Raw genomic sequence first — 22,590 nt, forward strand, 5'->3', positions numbered from 1 at the left:
GTACTAGTTCCAGTGTCCCCTGTGGCTTCCAAGAAACAGAATTATTGGTGAGTACCAAATCCCTGCTTTTATAAGCCATACCATGTTTTCATACATGTCCCACTTAGTGTTCCTGTGAAGGAAATCTCTGTCCTAAAATGATGCTGTTTTAGAACATCAGATAAGCTTTTGTCTGTGTGTTTTGATAATGTCTTTCACCAAACTCCAGTAAAACGACCTGTTTTTTTTTTGTTATTTTGCAGCCCATGAAGCCACTGAAAGCCACTGCCACAACTTCCCAGCCAGTTTTAACCATGCAGCAAATAGATGCCATTTTTTACAAGGTCCAGGATATCTATGAGATCCACAAGGATTTTTATGACAACCTCTGCCCTTGTGTGCAAGAATGGAATATCAAGACAACTGTTGGACATCTCTTCCAAAAGCTGGTAAGATTAAAGTAAATAATAATAATATGGAAAAAAGATGATGCCAAGTGTTGTCATACCCCTTAAGTTTGTATTATTCTCTATATGATTAGCCTCTCTTCACAGATTAATTGTATATACTGTAACTGCACTATGTAGACAAAAATGATTGGACACTGACAACAAATAGTTCAACAAGATTTTATTGACATCAGTATTTTTGTAGGATCACCACATGCAGTGATTACTGCAGACACCCTTCTTGGCAAACTGTCCACAAGTTCCTGGACAACAGCAGGCGGTATGTTTTGACAAACCTCCTTAAGTACAGTGACCAACTGTGACACTGAAGAAGGTTGAGTCAGCCTAGAACGCACCCGTCACTCCAATTCGTTCCAGAGGTTCTCAGTGGGGTTAAGATCTGGACTTTCAGCTGGCCAGTCCATTCGCGTTACCAAATTTTCAGTATACCAGTCCAGCGTTGCACTGGAAACATTACTGGTGGCATTGTCATCCTGTTAAAAACATTTGTTGTTTCCGTAACACTGCCACAATGTAGGGAGCACAGAGTTATCGAGAACATTTCTACACTTCGCGTTTTATACCTTCATGAGCACATCTGCTGCAGGAGCATATCATTTCGCTTGCGCGGGGATGTCCATTCACTTTTGTCCACATAGTCTACAAACAGGGCTTTGTCTTCTGCCAGAAGACCAGACTGGAATGTATGTCCATGAATGGACCTGAATAGCAAATAGTAACACTGCAATGACAGCCCAACATTAGTTGTCAGTCCTTCAGCTCCACAGGAGGTCTCTGTCCTTCCTAAGCTTGCTTTTTGGCACCTGCATTACAGCTGACTGGTGCACAGCCCTAGTCAAAATCCCTATCTGCCCTGATATGTGTCTGACCTGCCAAATTACTTATTGATACAATGCTGACAGAGAAGCAGTCACACATGATATAACTAACCCTGCAAAGTTATGCTATATACATTATTTTTTCACAGTAAACTACATTTTCTGGTACCTCGCATACGAGAACCTCTTTGTAGAAAAATATTTGACTGCGGAAAGGCAGCAGTGACTGCAGGATATGCATAGATTGCACAGGAATATTCTGTGCCTGTATAACAACACGCTGCAGATCAGCTCATCAACTACTAAATTAAGTTAACTTATTCTTTTTATGCCCCATATTTTAAACACCTGTCAGCTCCATCAACCCTATTTTCATTTTTATGTGCAACAAAGCTTCAGTATTAAAACAGCTATTTTAAACTGTGTGAGGCATCTGTACGCATTACATGAAAGTGCTAATCATCTCATCAGTTCTATTTCCTCAGCATTTGTTGACTGGGGGCAGTGTCTCAGAGTGGGTGGCACTGTTTGTATATACTGAGAGCACAGAAAATGATAATGCTTTGATCTGATTTTCTGTTTTCTTTTTAAAGAGCAAGTAAACCTCCTTTTTGACGTTAATATATAGCAAAGACTGAATAATGTACATGAAATAACTAGTGTGTTTTAACTAAGTATCTCCACAGCACTCGTTCTCAAACCCCTGCAGCAGGTTGCCATGTTAGGAGGATAGTGACTGACAGCTAGGCAGACTTGCTTTGCAGAAATGCTGAGTGACTTGGATAATTCATACAGGGTCAGTGATATCACATGACCTCCGCCTCAGTCTATATGAGACCCCATGTGGGAGGAGCTTCACTTGCATGTAAGAGACTGCTGCAATAATACAGGTTGAGTCTCCCATATCCAAAATGCTTGGGACCTGGAGTATTTTGGATATCGGAATATTCCGTATTTTGGAATAATTGCATGCCATAATGAAATGTCTTAGGAATAGGGCCCAAATCTAAACACAGAATACATTTCTGATTTATATACACCTTATACACACAGCCTGAAGGTAATTTTATACAATATTTTCAATAATTTTGTGGCTCAAATAAAGTTTGTATACATACATGTAATTCATTTATGTGTCATATACACCTTATACATACAGGCTATAGGTCATTTTATACTTTATTTTTAATAATTTTGTGCCTTAAACAAAGTTTGTGTACATTGAACCATCAAAAATCAAAGTTTTCACTATCTCATTCATGCTAAAAATGTTCCGTATTTCGGAATATTTGGATATGGGGGACTCAACCTGTACTTTACTTTTCTACAGAGCTGCAGTACAATGCCATGGTACCATGGAGCAATGTAATGGTTTATATTGGAATGTTTCAATTTTGGGATTTAGTGATCCTTTTAAGTGGCATAAAAAGGAAAATTAGGTTTAAAAGTATTTTGTTGCGGTTTCTTATTGATCAAAGCTGGTGACAAGAGGTGCAATATGGCCTTCTGACCTTTTTTAAAGTAAATGACGTTGCCTAATGAGCACCTGTGATGTGATACATGTGACCGACAGAGCTATTCTGTTGTTCATCGAAAGGTGAGTGTGTCCTGTTTCTTTACTACATATAAAAATATGTTTGGGGAGTTAGCTTTCAGTTACCTGCTTCGGACTTGCTCTTTAAGGCACACTGTCCTGGAAAAAAAAAAGTTATTCTAAACAAAATAACAAATAATTTGTAATAATAACTGAAGGTTTGAATTATGTGTTAAAGATCATTTTTCTTCTTCCTGAATTCATCGGATTAATCAGTTGCTTTATATTACTTGCCAATTTTAAGTCCATCTTGGACAAGTGTAGAAGTGCTCTGAGCCCCTTAAAACCTCAGAGCAGAATTATTTTTAACAGTTTCACAGGGACGTCTACCTACAAGAAGTTAACAGTGTAACAAATCATGAGGTGTATCGTCGCACTTAGTGGCTGTTGCTTGGCAACCATGACGTTGCTTAAATTAATTAGTCTTAAGGATGCTGCATATTTGCAATTTTCCAAAGTGTGATGAGTGTAGAGTGAGTACAAGAGGGAATCAGTGTTAATTCCAGTAAGATTACAGTAATGATTATCTGAAATGGTTACATTACTCTTGTGAAGGCACTTATTTTATTCTTAGGGTCTGCACTCTGGCATATATGCAAAGCTTCATGGATTGTCCTCTTTTTTTACCTATTAAATGAAACCTTACACACGTTTAAAATGCTGTGTTAGTTTATATAGGTTTTGTCTTTACTTATAATGTAATCCTTGTAGTTGTGTTCTTTTAGAAATTCATCTTTTATAATAAAACTAATTTGTCACTTTAATCACTAGTTCCATGGTCCCGGTGTATCTGCCAGGCTTCATTACACCGTTGCCCTAACCTGTTGTCATGGAAACCTAGGCCCTGGCAGCGTCAGACTGACACGGATGGGTCTTTCTTACGGCTATTACTTTCATATGCAGATGCTACTGGTGGGGTGAATTGAGCGGGGGTGGGGGGAGGTAGGAAAGGGGATTTGTGCATCCTCTAATCTAAATGTTTTGTAGCTTTCTGTGTGACCTTCACTTTCCCGGTTTCTCTATCAGGTCAGCCAGCTGGGAGTATACAAGGCCTTTGTGGATAACTATAAAAGTGCCCTGGAGACAGCAGAGAGGTGCAGCCATGGTAATAACCAGTTTAATAAAATCTCAGAGGTAAGGATGAGGTTTGTGCCTAATGATATAATCTCTTCTGGTCACTGTTCACTAACTGCTTCTCTCCTCTGTAGTGCAATGGCACTGAAACTACATTTATTTTGACTATTCTTTAAAACACATTTAAGATCGAGACCCCAGCCCCTATTGCAATTTTTATTATCTGTAATAAAACTAGAGTGCGTTGCTTGAGCCTGTGAGCATCCCTATCTCAGTCTGTGCACCATTGCTTTTAGGATGCTAATAAATCTCTATTAAGCAGATGAACACCCTGTTGGGCTAATAAGTAGCTGTGTTTGGAATTACTTGCCCTGTCGATCTTTGAAAACAGGAAGATGCATTAACTCAGACTTTGTTTGAGGATATATATTAAGTATTAACCTCCTGGTAAACGACAAGGGATATTATAATTTTTTTGGTCTATATGGTCAAAGTATAGCTTGACTGTACATGTTACATACATTACTAATACATGATCACTTTGTAAAGTTCAATTTGATTTCTCGGGGTCTAACATCAGACTCTGTCTGCTCTGTATATTACAAGCATAATATTGGTGCTGGGAGTGTGGAAAACCTCCACGGTCAGACTGCTTGTCCGTTATCTGCATGGTGTCGGCGGACTGTAATTACTTTTCCAGTGGCCACTTCATGAGTGGGAAAATTATTTGAGCGCTGTTATTATTAAGACCTCATGCAGCGCTGCATGACTGCGGCATCATGTGAGACAGCTTTACGAATATCAACGCTATGCAGGTGAGGTCGGAAGAGCAGTACCCTAGAATAAAAAGGTTTTTGTTGTTTACTTTGTATGTAATGTATGAGAAACAATTGAGTAATCGCATTACATCCAGTAGTGGCAGAACAACAAATACTCCTGTTCTTTATTTGTAATCGTGTTTAATTACCTACTACTAAATAAGGTTTAACTTGCAGTACTGGTGTTGCGTTCTGCACACAAGTAAAACCTTCTCTGTAGTATTTCTGTGTATGTATTTTATATTGAGCTGGTATATTGGTAATCTAGTATGTAAGATGGAAACTCTGTATAGCGTCCCACAAACCATAGCATAAACTGTAGTACCTTCATGTAGAGGAAGCAAGTGTAAAGTCTTATATACACATGTGCCCATATACACCTGTCTCCATATCGCCCCATTTGGTGTGGAGACAACTATGCAACTTAGCCGCATCATGCAACTTTTTCTTAAAATATGCGTCTCAATCGGCTACTTTATACCAGTTGTTCTTGCGACAGAAATACAAATTCTAAGTACTTGGTATACTATTAGCGAATTAAGATGCAAAACTACATAACCTGGCTAAAAAAGGCAAATTACACAAGCCACGTATTATGCTTAACTTTTTACTTTATACCAATTCCTTTACAACAAGGAATACTAATCCTAAATACTTAGTAGACTATTGGTACTCAGTACACTGTTAGCAAATTAATACACAAAATTTGGGAAAAAGTACTCAAGCATGGGATTCGCTACCTGTGGTGGAGCGCCTAAGGTACGCCATATGGTGCAAAAAGGATAGATGTATGAGGACACATCTGTAGTTTTACTCCAACCATTTGGGTGGAAAGCATTGGCCAAGACTGGTCATCATAGCATTGAGACCTCGTGAAACCAGGCTGCATCCCACCAGATCATGAATTGAGTGTTGGATGCTTGAGTTTGTTGGGTTTTCTAAAAGGGAACATTATCTTTATAGCTATAAAATTAGCCTAAAATTCCCCGCACCCCTGTTCTCTTCGTGTTAGGTGATTTTTTTTACATTTTTTTTTTAAACTATGGAAATGATTACACCTTTTTTTGTAATTTGATCATTAATATACTGTAACCCAAGATCTAAGGAAAAATGAGGTATCTGTACATTACAATTCGTACCCCAAATCCTCCACCCGGCTACATTTTGTTTTTCACATGTTACATCTTGGTGTTACAATTACAGGCCATTATCTGGAGGGATAAGGATAAGTGAAGGTTACTATACTTATGGCTCAGGTGTCTCCACGAGAACACCCTAGAGTGGCTGTGATTTCTGCTTCCTCTGGTTAGGTTACAGAAATCCGTGTACTTTACAGCTCTCACCTTCCACGCCTAATGACATTTCTCTGCAAGATGTCAGCATATTCCGATGACTGCATCAAGAAAGACATTTTTGCAGAAAATGATTGTCAGTAGAGCCCTCCTAGCTATTGCAGGCAATATATTAAGCAGTCAGTTTCTACTGCCAAAACCTTACCCAGCTTACATCTTCATTTACAATATTTCCAAGTGACGGGACACCTCTCCTAAGGCAAGCTTAGCATTACAGTTCATTTATAGCCATCATTAATTGCCATTATGCCTCTACAGAGGAAGCCATCAATGTGATTTGTATGACTGGCTAAAGCTTCTGGGGTTAGATACTGGGTAGAGGAATGTCTACACTCTCCATTCAAGCATTTCAGCATCTTTCGATGTAATATAGAACCGATATGTACAAAGTGTCCCACTTGCAGACAAGAGCTTACGCCACAGTGATTATTCTGCCTGTCTCAATAGAGTTGTCTTTTCCAGGATCTGAAGGTGAAAGGGCCCAAGGACTCAAAGGAGCAGCCGACATCTGTTACCATGGAAGGTATTGAGCACTACTGCCTGTCTAACATGTCTGCTTCTCAATCATTGATGCATTATTCCAGCCTTTTGTTTGCTGCTTTACTGTCTCATCCTGTGATCACCTTTTATCTCTGTGTGTTTGGAGATGGGGACATCTGCTGCTTTGTTGAACCATCCCGAACTGATGTAGAAAATACATTTCCTCAAGGTCACTCCTGCAATTGCTGTCTAGGTCATTTCATGAGCATGGATAATAGTGCACTAATTAGTAATAACTACACTGGGCTTCCAGGCTAGCAATTCAACCCTTCCATTACCAGAGGGCTAGCAGCATATTAATAGTACTGTTATGTCTTTGCTTTTTCATGCATATTCTTACAGTTTCTATATTATTTGCGAATGTTCTTATTTGCTGGGTTTAACCTATGGTAGTAGTACTAAAACTATCTCTCCCCAGCTAAGCCAGTCTTAATGACTTCACAGAGTAGGTCTGTTCTCTAGCATTCTTTCATGCTTGAAGTATATTTCTATGTATCATCATGGATCTTTGTGTCTATTGATTTCAGCAGATTGGGACAAAGCTTTTATTGCAGCGCTTGGAAGTGGGGGTATACCATGCTCACTAAATCTCTATTTAAAATGCCAATGATGTCCACCTTGAGCACTCCTCCCAGCCCCGCTCCTCCCCTCTTCTCTTACTGTCCCTCCCATCTCTCCTCATTGCATGGCGAGTGTCTCTGTGTATGTGTAAGCCTGCATGTTAGGTGACTGCTAATGTGCTGAAGCCAGCAGATTGGCTTCTGCCGGCTGGTGATGGGGAGTGGGACGAGACATGGCTGGATGCTGGGGCGATGGAAATTCTGTTGATCTTTCGGCTTTGCTGTAATTGCACCTATGGTAAAATGCATCTTCTTTTCTGCATGTTGCAGGCATGGGTTTGCATGACTCTTTTCTCTGGTGTGTTAGACACTTCTGTCTCAGGTTATTAATACATTGCAGGTGGTTTCTGAGCCACTGATTGGAGTTAGCTTTGTTAATACATTGCCCAGACGATGTGCTGTTATTTTGTGAGTTAGTAATTCTGTGTATCGGAACAATGTGTTGTGTTCTTCTTGTTACTGGAGAGATTTAAAACAGTTTCTTCCTCTCATATAGTAGCCGTACTGTGGTTCAGGTTTATTTATGTATTTTGAACATTTTAAGCTTCATTAAACCAGGCTGTCTTATTGTGTCATTTCATTCATAGCATCTTTAACAGTCACGTTCCTGCTTTTTCGTCTCCAGCAGCTCTGCTCTTTGTGATATGTTGGTTGGAGATAGTAGCTGGTATTAACAATGCATTCAGCTGCTGTCCTCGGTGCGAGGTACGGCAAAGGAGAATGGAGTTCTGAAGAGGCTTTGTATATACTCAGCCATATGTCGTCTCTGCCAAAGGGATAAGAAGCATAGAATGTGGTTTTATGGCATTTTTCTTGAATAAAGTGTCTGCATTGGTATTTAGTGAAAGTCTTATTGCTGTAAAGTCTGCTCTGTGGTGAGGGACGTAATTAATGGTGACACTCTGGTTTCCAAGCAATGTGGGGAGGTCTCTGTACATGAATGGATGGTGCTTTGGGGAGGGTCAGACACAATGCAGACTGATGCATTAAGGTCACTGGCTGAACAATAGAAATAGGTTACTGTGTGTATAGTGACCCTGGAAATTGTACTATGGTGTCTGCTGCTGTGTGACCTTGTGCAAGTTACTTACCAGGAATGTGTCATCTTTTCCAACACTGAATTAATGATTTTAAGTACAGTTTTATTTAAGTGGTGATGTATAGTTAAAGTAACATGCTTAGCTATTCTCTCTGGCATAGTTTTCTGCTTCAAAGCAATCAATCGTTGACTCATCATAGATTAAGTAAGAATAGATGGGTTACAGTCCTGCACACTTGCCAGGTCTTCTGCATTTAACCCCATTACTGTATGTACCCATCCTATTATTACATCTGTCTCTCTAGAATAGTTTGAAAGATTAATTTGTAATAGAATATATTTTCTCCAATCCCTTTCCATTAGAACTGTGATTATAGCACGTGCAACTTTATTAAGTAAAATTCTTGGCTTGCACAGCACTAGAAAGGTGACATTGGTAACTTTTATTATGGGGAAGTATTCCTACTTCCAGGTCATTGTAATATCTTTGCTTTAAGTTAGATGTGTCTGATATAGCTAGAAAACATAATGTGTTCATTCCTGTAGATGTGTCCACATACATCTTACTTCCTTGCACGTTAAACAGCCCCCTTCTAGGTGCGCCATGCCGTGGCGTGACTCTGTAGCACCGAGCTTCTTTTCTTGCTGCTTTTTACTTTCAATTGTGTCTTATTCTCAAAGTGATGTGAGTAGGATGCACATGATATGCGGCATGCCTATATTCTGTGTGCAGCTGCGGGTGTATCTGCATGTGAAATACTATGTTAGTGTCAGCAGCTGTATCTGAATGCAAAGTTACAGTGTTACATACATCTCCAATGGTTGGATAGCTGCGTATGCACAGGATTTGCACTGCACGTGCGCAGGTCTCTCTTTGTGACTATGGTCGCAGTGCCTCTAAGCCGCTGCATGATTGACACCTGTAAGATATCTGAAAACTGCACTCTGTTGTGTGGGGTTTTCACATACTTTTCTCACCTTAAAGGACTGTGAGGTCTAAAGGTTATAGTAAGATTTTGATAACTTGGAGCCTTTCATTCCATGATATAGTCTGCATCCCAGCGGTAAGTGTTAGGGGGAGGGGGAGGGTTAGGCACTGGGGGTGGGTTAGGGTTAAGCTGTGGGAGGGGAGGGATAGGGTAAGGCTGCTGGAAAGATGGGTTAGGACACTTACCTAATTGTGTCGGAATTCTGACTGTCGGGATGCTGCTCTCTGTATTCTGACTGCCGATATCCCGACCGCCGGGATCCTGTACCGAACCCTTAATTCCTATGTTCTTTAGATATACTTTCATATTGACAAATAGTTGAGGGTAGTTTCTGAGCCTAAAATGGCTGACAGACATACAGTAGCTCTGAGTGAAAATTACAAGGTCATCCTGACAAACTATTTGCAAAGTCTGAACCTGTTTGGACTTGTCTATTGGCATGGCTGGTGGCAATAGGCCACACTAAACATGCACTAAAAATGCATTTTGGTTCGGAAAAACCATTTATTTGCCCACACAGTGCATTTTGACCCTTCAGCATAAACACCATATGACTGGATCTCTGAATTATTCAGCTACACAGATAGTCAATTTATCGACCCAGTTATTGCGTCGCTGAGCCTAACAACCATACAGTATTGCAGTCTCCATGGTTGCACAGTCCTTTTTATAGGGGTCATTATTTGGTTCTCTGCCACTCTAGATTAAATCAATCTTTTGCTCCTGGATAGTGGTTGTTTTGTAGCAAGCACACAGCAAAATGGTCAACCAGCTGGGAAAATTGTCTAGTTCTAAAAGCAAAGGTGCACTGTTGATGAATCTGAAATTATGATCTGAATTAGAAATAAATGTGTTTGAATCTTCTTAAGCTTCCAGTTGTGATTGTGACCAATCATTGTACAGTCAGTGTGCAAAAAATGTACAGTCATTATAAAGCCACTAGATTAGATTTAATGGAGAAATTTGGCCCAACAATGACCTTCATTGCCTGTTTATGTGGAATTGCAGAGGACAGTGCATCAGTTGGTCATCTTAATAAATTGGCTATGGTAATTCAGACATAGGGCGGTATCCAGTTAGCCTCGAACATTGTTCGGGCACTAATGGATCCCCGTGATCGGCGAAAAATGTGTCCTTTTTTTGCCGATTATCCTCGTTTTTCACTGTATCCTATTATTTTGAACAAAATAATAGGATTTTTCTCAAGAAAACACAAAGGGCCCGTGATAAGCTCGCAGACTTATGTGTTTTCACCTTTTTTGGGGTGAAAAAATTGCATTTATCTTGGATTATTTTTGGGGACACATCAGGACCCTAAAAATATCCATGATAAGTGTCAGCGTCGGACAGCACTTTGGGGCTAATAGGATAGCCCCTCCACGATCAATTGGCAGCACTACTTTAGCGCTGCTAATTAGATATCCCCCTTAGGGGTATATTTACTAAAGTACGGGTTTTTAGAAGTGGAGATGTTGCGCATAGCAAACAATCAGATTCTCCTTAACAATATTTATCTAGCAACTTCTAGAAGATAACCAATAGAATCTAATTGGTTGCTATGGGCAACATCTCCACAGCTAAAAACCCGCACTTTAGTAAATATACTCCATAATGGATCACAGTGAAATTATGCACCCACAAGGTGACAATACACACTGCATTATTGCAAGTGCCATCTTCAAATCGGCCCATTTGAATAATAGGTGCTATAAACCTGATTCTGTAGGCTACATCCAACTACACTTACAGCCCAATATCATCCACAATTAATCAAACTGAGCTTCTAGATCTTGTCCAATTTGCCTATCAAATTGTGTGTCCAAATTGGTTGGTGATCTTGTATTCAAAGTGATAGGTTCACAGATTGCCCTTGTTTTTGTAGATCCTAATTCTTAAGTCCTAACCATTATGATTACGTGACTTCTGATTGAACACAAAGTTTTCATTGTGTGAAATGAATGTCCTTTGAATTATATTTACTTATTTTAAAATGTACCTTAATTTGCCTATTAGAAAATATACCTTCATTTACCTACACTTGACAAAAAGTGCTTTCAGGTTATACTAATGAAGTGTGGAAAGAATTGTTGTTAAACATTTCCTCCTGGTAGGTGGAAAACATCTTGTTTTTTTTCTTTGTGCTGAATATGTGGCATGAGGAATGACCCAGAGATATCCCAAATAACCTTGAAAAAGTCAGAATCAAATGTATTGATTTATTTTAAACATATTATATTACAGTGAAATATAGCATGTAAGGGAAACCTTATAGTACTGAGTACGTGTGATACTAATTTTATACCAGCATGCCTTACGGCAAACCCTTCTGGCACAATACAAATTAAAATGTACACAGTGCTCTGCTGGTATTACTTTAACAAGAGTTGTTTTTTTTTTTGTGTGTCTGTGTGTCTGGTTCTATAGTGCGTATACTTACATCCTACGATAGTGTCAATATGTGGCTTGACTGTCAGTTTGTAACTGCTAAACTTCTGTTAACCTATTTGTACAAAATATAATAATGTACTGAACTGATAAATATGCAACGTGGTTATAATTTTAATATTCCCTATTCAGAGCTGTCTGCAGCTCTAACTAATAGGTGGAATGCTTCCACGTTTAATATGGCTGATGTTTTAACCAGGTTGGTTTTTCCCTTTAAATGATTGCCACTTTAAAACATTGGGTAGACTTCCCGAAAACTTTGTGATGCCTGCAAGTCACAGGCTATTACGTTTCCCCCTTAACATTCATATGCATCCATGTTTAATTATGCAGCAATTACACAGACACCCTTACAGTAATCATTCTACTCTTGTCTGTTCCAGTTCCTCCTCTCCAAGTTTATGGAGAGCCAAGTCAATAATATGCAAATAAACTACATTGCCTTTTTTTGGTGTGCATGCAAAGTACAGAATCGTATCCAAAGAAAACATATCCAACCCTAAATGAGCCCAGATATACAGTGAGGGTGGATGTGACCAACTGTAGCTAATTAATATATTAAGAGAGAGAAATCGCTCACCTTTGAGTGATTTGTTGGATACACCGATTTTAAGGCTTAAGTAATAGGTTGCGAACGCCTGCAAGTCTTCATATTTTTTTTGAAGCAGCAATCATTTTAAAAGTAAAACCAAGCTGGTTTTGCCTTTAAAATGATTGCCGCTTTAAAAATACGGGAAGACTCGCAGGAGTTCCCTCAGCGGCTGCAGATCGCATCCTATTACATAAGCCCCCATGTCTTCCTTGTGACTTTGTATTCTCGATTTGGCCTAAATGATGCATTGCTCAACAACTGCAAAAATTGTGTGTGCTTTGTAATAAAAATACAGAAGTAGGGGTGTTTAACTTGTGGTGTTAGTAACAAGTAAATAGGTGCTGGTTTGATGCAGAAAGTGTAATTACTCTTCATGGGGACATTGTATTGGAATATAATGTTGATTTAAAACATTCATGATCATTGTTTATTTGTCATAAAACTTAGCAGCACGGGACAGTCAGATATACAAAACATACAAATATATTATTGCACATAAAAACAGCAAGTACAGATGAAGCTGACGTGAGACAAAGTGTAGAGAAGTTCCTGCTCATTAGAGCTAATAGTCTAGAGCAGGGGTGGGCAATAAGAGGCCCTCCAGCTGTTGTTGAACTGCAAATCCAAGCATGCCTTGTAACAGTTTTAGCATGGCCAAATAGCAATACTGTTGCAGGGCATGCTGGGATGTGTAGCTCTACAACATCTGGGGGGGCACTTATTGCCCACCCCAAATCTAGAGGGATAAGGCAATGCTGAGACAATAGGATGTAGCAGGACTGGAGCTGGTAGAACACACAGGTGGGGGGTAGGATAGGCTATAGTAAAGGGCGTATTGAGTGAACGCTTAAAGAATTGTAGCTTGGGTGAAAGTATGATCATACTAGGAATGGTGCTCGATAAGTGGGAGCAGTACTAAATAAGCCTTGTAGGCAGTAGTGAAAGGTGCTTACCATAGAGGTTGAAATTCCAATGTCAGGGGCAGATCAAAGACAGAGGTAGTTTATCTCGTGACGAGGTCAGCGATCTAGGAAATGGAACTGTTGGTGAGGGCTGTGAAGTTGATAGGGGAGTACTGTAGCTTGAATGGAAGAAATGGAGAGCCAGTGTATTGATTTTGCAGTGGAGGTGGAGTGGGGAAAGAGAAAGATCAGTCTCACCACAGCATTAATGGCATATTATGAGGTGACAGATGGTAAGGGAATGGTCAGAGGGTCGCAGTAATCAAGGTGGGAGACGATAAGAAAATTCATAAGGCACATGTTGAATTGTATGTAGTGGTGAGACATTTAAGTGGAGAGGTTTTTTTGACATGTGGTGCTAATTTTGCCTTTATTGTAAGCCGGGCCGGTGCAAGGTTTCCGAGCGCCCTAGGCAACATTTCACCAACCGCCCCTGCTCCCTCCAATTCATAATATGCCACGCATCAGTCTCCCCAGTTAAATAACATGCCACACACAAAAATTCATTATATACTATATAGAATATTACACACAGCAGAGCGCCAAAATCATAATGTACCTCATAACACTGCCGCAAATTCATAATATGCCACACAGCTGTGCCACAAATTCATTATATGCCACTCACCATGATTATGCCAGTATTTTTTTTTTTTTTTTTTAGTGGGCTCAGCAGTGCCCTCCAGTGACCGGCACCCTTAGGCAGCTGTCTAAGGTTGCCTAATGGTAGCAGCGGCCCTGGTTGTAAGTGGCAAAGTAATAATTGGGGGTAAGGGTGATACAGTAGGGAATTGATGGAGGGAAAGAATAGCGGTTGGGGGGCGAGAGATAGGGAGGGATAGAAAGAAGACAATATAAACTTCAAATGGTGGACATCAGCACTGAGGCAAGTTTTCTTCCAGCGATTTGATATCAGGGGAGAGAGGCTGGGAAAAAGGACCAGAGAAGTAGATATGTGGGTTTGAGGGTAATTTTACTTGGTATAGACAGAGGTTACAGGGAGCAGATAATTTCACGCTACAGGCAGAGGTAGTAATGAACTGACCTGTTTTAGAAAGAGGGGTGCATTTATATAGGAAGATGGTGGCTAAGTGTGTGCATGTAGGGTTAGTGAGAGAGAAAAAGACACTTTAGAGGATGACCGTAGAGGAATTGTAGAAGGGTAGCTGAATCAGCCAGATGTAGAAGTAAATAAGGAGATCACGGAGCAGGAGTGAGACATGATAGCTAATAGCATGTGTGAGAAAGTGTAAAGGTGATTAGTAAACAGTCATAGGCAGAGTCCAGACAGTGCACAAAGCAGGTGCATGAGGTGGAGTAACAGGAGCTCATAGTGTGTTGGACGTTGTGCTTATGTGGCTGTGTATCCTGAGTCCTTTCCTGGTAATAATTGTAAATTATGCTGTGTCAAGCTAAATACACACTTGTAATAAAAACATACTAAGCACTAGCAATGCAGCCTACACAGACTGAATATGTATGGGTAACAGACACATGATTAATGACTGGAATCACTACAAAGGCCAGCAATAGGATCCTTAAATAAACAAATTTTGCTTTCAAAATAAGCATACCATTAATTTGACAACTGGTGCAGGGATTGTATGAATTAAATACCATAAACTTAATACAACAGAATACCTAAATAGCAGATGGGTGTGATACAAAAGGGTGACATGGAAAAAGGTCACCATGACAAAAGGTAGACAGTACAGAAGGTCGTCAGGTTCATGGAAATGGTCAACACATGATTTTTTTATTCTAACATAATTTTCACCCTTCACCTAACCCTCTCTTTGGTGCCTAAACCTAACCACCCCTTCCGCAACCTAACCCTCTAGTAAGCGCCTAACCCTAAACCTAACCTTTTAAATAAAGTTTAAAAAAAATGTGTAAACCTTTTGTAACTGTCAACTTTTTGTCGTGTTGACCAAATCATTGTCTGCCTTTTCATATTCAGCCTTTTGTATGGAACCCATAGCAGACTAGATGGCTAATTCAGAGATGGCTTCAAATAATTACCATTAATTAGAGTTAAATATTATTAGTACATTTATATATTGAGCAACCAAAATAGCATGTTTGTTTAAAAATACCACAAGGCCTTAATAATGTATACCTTGTTCTTTGTGGTTAAAGTGTTGCAGTTCCTTCAAGTTTCTTTGTTTTGGTTTTTGGTCTTGATAGGTTTGCGGTTCTGCAGCATATGTGATTGTGCTCCCTGGTTGTGCTAATTTTCCTGGTGTGCTTTTAAAATTCAAGCATAATTAGTGAGGGACTAGGATAACTGCTGTGTTATCCCCTCATAAAAAATGTATTGACCCCATCAATGATGAAAGTTTAAGAGTGATTAAGGAATGCTGCATGTTTTGTTTCCAAAGCTGGATGGGGGCATGGCTACACCCCAGGTAGGTGTGATCACGCCCCCTAGATAAGCTTTGAAAGGACGCCGCTTAGTAAATATACCCCCTAGGGTGAATACTGCTTTATTCGAATGTGATCATAGAGATAATTGTAAGGAATGTGTGGTTTGTACAGGGATTGCTGTTCTCATACAGATTATGAACAATGATGTGTCTGACCATCTCTCCAAGCTGTGCTGGTATCTGGTTAGAATGTTGACACCAGAATTTTGATATGGTTGTTAGTTTGACATGTAAAATGTTGAAGTTCACAAATGTCGACAGTACATTTTAGGGTCAATTTCAGGGCTAGGGTTAAGCTAAAATATGTAAAAAATGGTATGTCGACATTCTAATGTTGACATTATGAACAGGGTGACATTTTGCCCATGTTAAGTTCGCGAATGTCGCCCTAGCTTCCATGTCGACATTCAGAACATGTCGACATTTTGATGTTGACATTCTTCATGTGAAATTTTCATACCACACCTGCTGTGCTGACCATGAGCACAGGTGTACTGCATTGATTGATTATAGGCTCAGGTATCCTCATCAGAGCATTAATCGCTGCACATACAATTTGTCGCTATTTGTGGAGTCAAGTGAAAAGGAGAGTGGAACTGTTAAGCTGTATACACATCAAACGATGTGTACCCAGCCCGACGTTGCAGGCAACGGGACCCGGCATGCGGCAAGTGCATACACACTTGCCGATGCCGGGTCCGACGGGGGGAGGGATGCGCCATGCTAGCAACATCCCCCGTTGGCTCTGCAGTAGGGCCAACAGGGGATGTCGCTAATGACCCACGGGAGCACACATATCATGGGTACCCACCAGATGATGTACCAGATATGTCGCTCTAATCCGCGGGATTGGATGACACATCGTCTAGTGTGCATCCAGCTTTAGTAATGGATTTATTTTGAAAGAAAAATCTTTAGCAGCATCAGTTATTTAAATACTTTGTTTCTACTTCCTAATTTCCCCATAGTGACTGGAATATAGCCAGCTACAATTAAAGTTAAACACTAATGAGGTATGTGCAGTTTCACAGACTTACTGATTGTCTGAAAAGTAGGGCAATATCTGGAATTCAGACAGCCTGGAGCAACATAGTGATCTGAATTGTACGTTTTAGCTTACAGGTAATTATTTTGTTCTTTCAAGAAGTTTCAGGAGTGTTGTGACATTGTCCGTTTTATCTTTTCTAGTTATTAATGCACTATTGTTTAAATGATATGTAAAATAGGCAGCCTCTTTTGCTTTTAATGGAGGGTTAAGGGACAGTATATAGTTGCCAGCATCCAATGTAATTACCAGAGGTCCTTTTACTGCTTAACCGGTGCGTATGAGCGTGTATGTACTTTTCGATGTACAATATAACCCCAAAACCAACACGTGATCAAAATACCATTACAGTACTTAATAGACAATAATAAATGACTACATAAAAGCAGGCCACAGTAAACATTCCAAGGGATGTGGGACTCTACATTGTAGAGTCTAACTGATCCCCCGGGGGCTATTCAATTTCCCCTGGAAATTGCCTGTGGCAGGTGAAAAAAAATTCCCGATAATGACCCTGTTTTCACGTTTGTGGCTGCGAAAACTCATGTCCGTACACTTATGGATTCTATGTGGTTTTGGCAAAAAACTCTAGTTTCTTGCATGTGAAAAATTAACGGGGCTAATTGAATTCCCCCCTTAGTCTTCTATGAAAGGACCTTTACACATGTACTATTGTGAGGTAATGAATGTGGTGCCGTAGACAAACTATTAAACTCTGATTATTGTTATACCTATGATATAATGCTACTGATCAGTCTGAGCACTGAGCTATAGGACAGAAATCCAATTTGGTGACCGTTTGGATGCTCTCTGTTGCTACAGTTCTCAGGCCAACCAGTCACATCTCTTCATGGACCAGTATAACTGCACTGGTCGCTTGATGTTTTTTATAGGAAAATGTGACCAGTACTCTCTTTATTTTTTTTTTGATGCCCTATTCGTGAAACATCAGTAGTAATGTGTAGTCACCACCTATCTAAGCCACTTCTTTTCTTGTATTAGTTACATCTTGAAAACCGTTACAATGTAAGTCGCATGAAGCCATGTTGATTTCCTGTACAGCTTTTGGCCTTGCTCTGTGGAATCACCGACTGGGTATACACTATACGATGTGTGTACCCACTCCAGCGACAGAACATTGCAATGTAACGATAGAGTGCGTGCCATGACATTGCACGATCCGGTGTACGATGGCGCGATGTGTCGCTAAATGCTGTATGTTTCAGCATGGTGTCGTTTATTGCATGCTATGAACGACCATTGCGAACGACGGATCGGGAATACACACTGCACGATCTGTACTGTATATCGTTCCGATATGCAACGGAACGATATATTGTGCGATGGATCATATAATCTGTACCAATCTAACTTTGGGCATCTTTACCACCATTGTATGACAAACAGTTGTAGGTGCATCAGATGATGGCGTCAGTCGTATAAATAGGATTCTTTAAACAATAGTAAAGAGAACACATCTACATATAAATGATGATGTTTATTTGCAAGAATATAGTGATTCAGCAGAGACAATACTGTTCTCAGCCTATATAAATGTTTTAGCGTGTGTCATTCCTGGTTGTCCAGATGATGGAAATGTTAACATTGCCCAAAACCTTCAATGGAACTTACTTTGTTACCCAAATTATCTTAATAAAACAGTAGAATAATCACTTGGCTTAACCCTGTAACAAAGCTTTAATGCTCTTTAGTGTCAGTGAGCTATTAAAAACTCATGGTGAGGAACTTCCCTCTATCGACTCTCTCTGTAGTAGCACTGTCTGGTTCAACTGCCAGCAAGTATGTACTGTAGTTCTTCATAGAGGCAATTACAGTACTGTTAATACACTGTTCTAGGTTTAAAGGCGTTAATCTCAGTAGTCTGCGACAGGCTGCTTCTTTCCCACCCTGTGGCAACATCATATACTATTTTTAGCAGCATTTCTGCTTCTTAACGTGATGGGTATATCAGACAAGCTACTGCTAACTCATATGGAAAGTGAATTGTCTCAGAAAGAGAAGTAATACAGGGTAGTAATGTAGCTCTGTCCTTAGGCGTATGTTCTGGCGAGGACCCGAGTTTCACACAATTACAGTTTCACCTTTGTATTAAAAGAACAAGCAAGTGACCTATGATACTTTTGATGCGAAGAACATAGGAACTGTGCCTATTATAATGGTGTAATGGAATCTTGATAGGGAAAATGATAGCTATTCATTGCTGCCACTGAATGAGGCCGGCTTTCTCTATCTTCTGATATTCCATTTTGCTGGCTGGCTACTGCTGCTTAACACATTCTCTGACTTTATTGTACTTAAAAGCCTCAACATCTTAATTTGCTTAAGCATACCTAGTTCACTAGGAAGCATGGGATAGACGGTTTTATGCTGTATTTCTGTACACATTGCCAACTCCCTACATGTTTTCTGTCGTGCTTTCAGGACTTATCTGTGCCTACAGTGTCACCCATGATAATATAACCTCTCCTTCCACTAGGCCAGGGGTGAGGAACCTTTTTTCTGCCGAGGGCCAATTTGGTATATATTGCATTATTTGCGGGCCCGTTGCAGGCCACGCCCCCTCTGTATGATGTCACACGGGGCGGGGCCACAATCGATGGTGATTACAGTAATCACAGGAGCTGTAAGGGCAGCAGTTTGACCATCTGAAGCATCCAAAGGATGCTCCAGGCAGCCCTGCTGCATAGATTCTGGCTGCGGGGTGCCATTATATAGGCACCCTGCCACCCAGATGAGGCTAGCAGAAAAAAAGCTCTGAGGGCCAGACCAAATGATTCTGGGGGCCTTATACGGCCCCCGGGCCTGAGGTTCCCTATCCCTGCACTAGGCTATGACACATAGCTGCTGATTTGTGCAAACATTGGGCCTCATTTACTAAAGAGTTTTATCACCAAAACAAGTGATAAATGTCACTCTGTATGATAAATGGTGCTCCAGCCAATCAGCTCCCAACTGTCAACTGTTAGAAAAATGACAGTTGGAAGCTGATTGGCTGCATCACTCGTTTTGGTGATACAAATTGTTAGTAAATGGGGGCCATTATTATTTACAAATAAAACTGACAAAAGGGCTCTGGGAGCAGATAAGGCAGTTATGTGAAAGAGACAAAAATAATGTCATTCTAGGGAATGGGAAAGTCTTGACTTTGTAAAAGTTTCTTAGAAAATAGCATTTAAATACTTCCTTTAGAAAATTACAATGTGAGAATGGACTTAAAATAATGCCCTGATGGTGGCATAGAGTATATATTTATTTTTGCGGGATTTCAATGATCATTGATGCTATAAGCATGTGAGACTTGCAGGACATTGTACCATTTATGACTTAGCCTTCCTATTGACAATCCGCCTGTTACAGTGCATTTCCTGTGTGTTAGCTTATCTGCTTCTAATGCCCTTTCCTTTTTCTCATTTTAGCACTGCTCTACAAACCTATTGATCGAGTGACACGGAGTACATTAGTTCTGCATGTGAGTAGCAACATATTATACAAAACCACTGTTATACACATTCACAACTTTCTTTTGTTATTTGTCAGTGGGTTACAAAATAAGTGGTGATCTTTAAAGGGCAATGAAATCTGAATCAGGCGTATCCAAAATGTAAAAAAAAAAGGGACACATTACAGTAATAACCTTTTTAAATCAATGGGAATTTACAGATCTCTGCTTTAAAGCAGCATTGTTACACCACCCCCAAAATAGGTATATATCTGTCATTTAAGGATTTGTGGGAGGAGACTGAAAATTGTTGCTTGTACGTCACTGGCCCACAAAACACATATGTAAACGTACGAGCTCTGTCTTCAATACAGCCCTGTTGAATGGTCATTTTACACGTGGATTGATGCATAATGAATGCACTTATATTATAGCTCGACAAACCCAAGGCACCATGGTATTAAATTTTAGGCCACGGTGCCTGATTCCTGCAAAGCTGTGCCCTGCGTGGTTTAGCACATTTTGCTTGGTGTATGCAGCCACTGAAAACTGTGTAACTGTGAATGTAATTGATGCCTTGTAGTACTGTGTGTATGGTCCAGCATAATGGAGTGCCAAATTAAAATACTCCCCGAGGGGACAAGATAACTTTGTCTGATCAATCTCAAGTAAAAGTGGGTAGAGGTTCTTTAGAAAACAATGGCTTGTATTTTCAAACACATTGACGTTTTGCACTAGCATTAAAAATACCACTGGGTATGGAACTAATGGGTGTTTTGTCAAGATCTTTCCAACACTCAATAAAAATGTTTTCACAATGTGCTCTATAATACTGGGTACCCACCGGCATTCAAACACCTGAGAAGCTGCATGTCAGACATAAACACATCGGACATATGGTGGCGAGCAAGTGTTTATGCTTGCAGCTGTGAAGGTAAATGGAGAACACATGATTGAACTCAATACGTTTACCTCGCACAGATCAACAGCCTGCATCTGCAAAACCACAATATCACCTAAATGGAAGTACGTGTGGTGACAATGGCTCCCAACGTTCCAACTGCTTTGTACTAGTGTTAAAACTTTTATTAAATGCATGTAATCCATTGAGTATGAGACCTAAATGATCTCTAGAATGTAAATACATGAAGCAGAAAGAAGAAAGATGTAACATTCATAAAGGTATAACATTTCAGGTACTCCAAATTTATATCCTAAAAAATGTTATAGTCTAAAACAACAGCGCCCCCTAGTGTCACAATTACTCCTCAACTCTGGAGCTGATTGCCTGGATTTAAATTCTGGAACAACTATGATTCAGTTTGAGTCATACTTGCCTACTTTTGAAAAAGCATTTCAGGGAGATTGTGAATAAACACCTATTAGCGTGGCGGTAAAGTGGACTTGTACTGCTACATCTGAGAGGCGTGTCATAAACTGACTTACACACAAATGTAAACGAGCCCCAAAGCAGTTAGTAAGATCTATTTGTTAATGGAAACACACTGATACTTTTCAGAAAATGCATGTAGCCATAGGGATCATTGTGCCTTATAGTAAACACAGGGAAATTATACTAATGATCCTATTTGAATGTATATATCTCTGTTTTTTCTTAATATAACACAGGCTTGCCTACCCTCCCGAATATCGGGTGCCGCCCCCAGAGAGGCAAACAAGCCGACCCATCCACCCGCCCCCGCACTAATGATACAAACCTCCGCAGCAGGTGGGGGCACGGTCATTGTGGCCCCGCCCCCTGCTTCACAATGCTTTTAATTTTGGCATTGTGCAGAGGGGGCGGGGCCATGATGACGCGATCACGCTCCCCCGCCCCCTATAGTGTCATTGTCTGGCCAATGCCTCCGCTGCATACAGGCATTCGGCTCCCTCCCGGAAGGAGGGAGCTGAATGTCGGCAAGTATGATATAACAGCTTCATAGTGGGCGTAAGGTGAAATCCGGGAGATTGCTAGACTCTTCAGGGAGACAGGGAGATTGCTACTATTTCAGGGAGTCTACCTGACAATGAGGGAGAGTTAGCAAGTATGGTTTGAGTATTAGTGTTCCTGTGTAAAGGTGGGTACACACCTGACAGCTATATCTGCAGAGCGAGTGATCTGCAGATGATGGTCGTTCATACACACTGAACGACCATCATCTGCTGCTGCAGCGGGTCGAGCCGGAATGGGGGCGGGCAGGGGGCGTGTCCTAACCGCGGGTGGCCATGCCCCCTTTGGGGGGAAATTTTTTCCGACACGGCGCTGGGGAGGGGGGTTCTGTGTGCCCCTCAGCCCGGCGCACAGCCAAAGGGGGGCATGATCAGCATGATCGCTCCCCCCCTTTGGCATAGGAGACTGCTCGGAGC

The 22,590-nt window shown here is 40.5% G+C and overlaps 1 protein-coding gene across 3 annotated transcripts in view; it reads left to right on the forward strand.

The window, feature by feature from the left end:
• The window catches only part of ABR (ABR activator of RhoGEF and GTPase), a 444,215-nt gene that overhangs the window by 295,498 nt on the left and 126,127 nt on the right, over positions 1-22,590 (forward strand). For all 3 annotated transcript variants that reach the window (XM_088477779.1, XM_088477780.1, XM_088477781.1), the window contains 4 exons: positions 243-428; positions 3,888-3,995; positions 6,568-6,628; positions 20,201-20,253. In XM_088477779.1, the coding sequence (XP_088333905.1) occupies positions 243-428; positions 3,888-3,995; positions 6,568-6,628; positions 20,201-20,253 (408 nt within the window). The remainder of the gene's footprint in view (positions 1-242; positions 429-3,887; positions 3,996-6,567; positions 6,629-20,200; positions 20,254-22,590) is intronic.

The sequence above is a fragment of the Taudactylus pleione genome, unplaced genomic scaffold, assembly GCF_031769625.1.
Source record: "Taudactylus pleione unplaced genomic scaffold, aTauple2 ptg000203l, whole genome shotgun sequence".
Classification (NCBI taxonomy): Eukaryota; Metazoa; Chordata; class Amphibia; order Anura; family Myobatrachidae; genus Taudactylus; species Taudactylus pleione.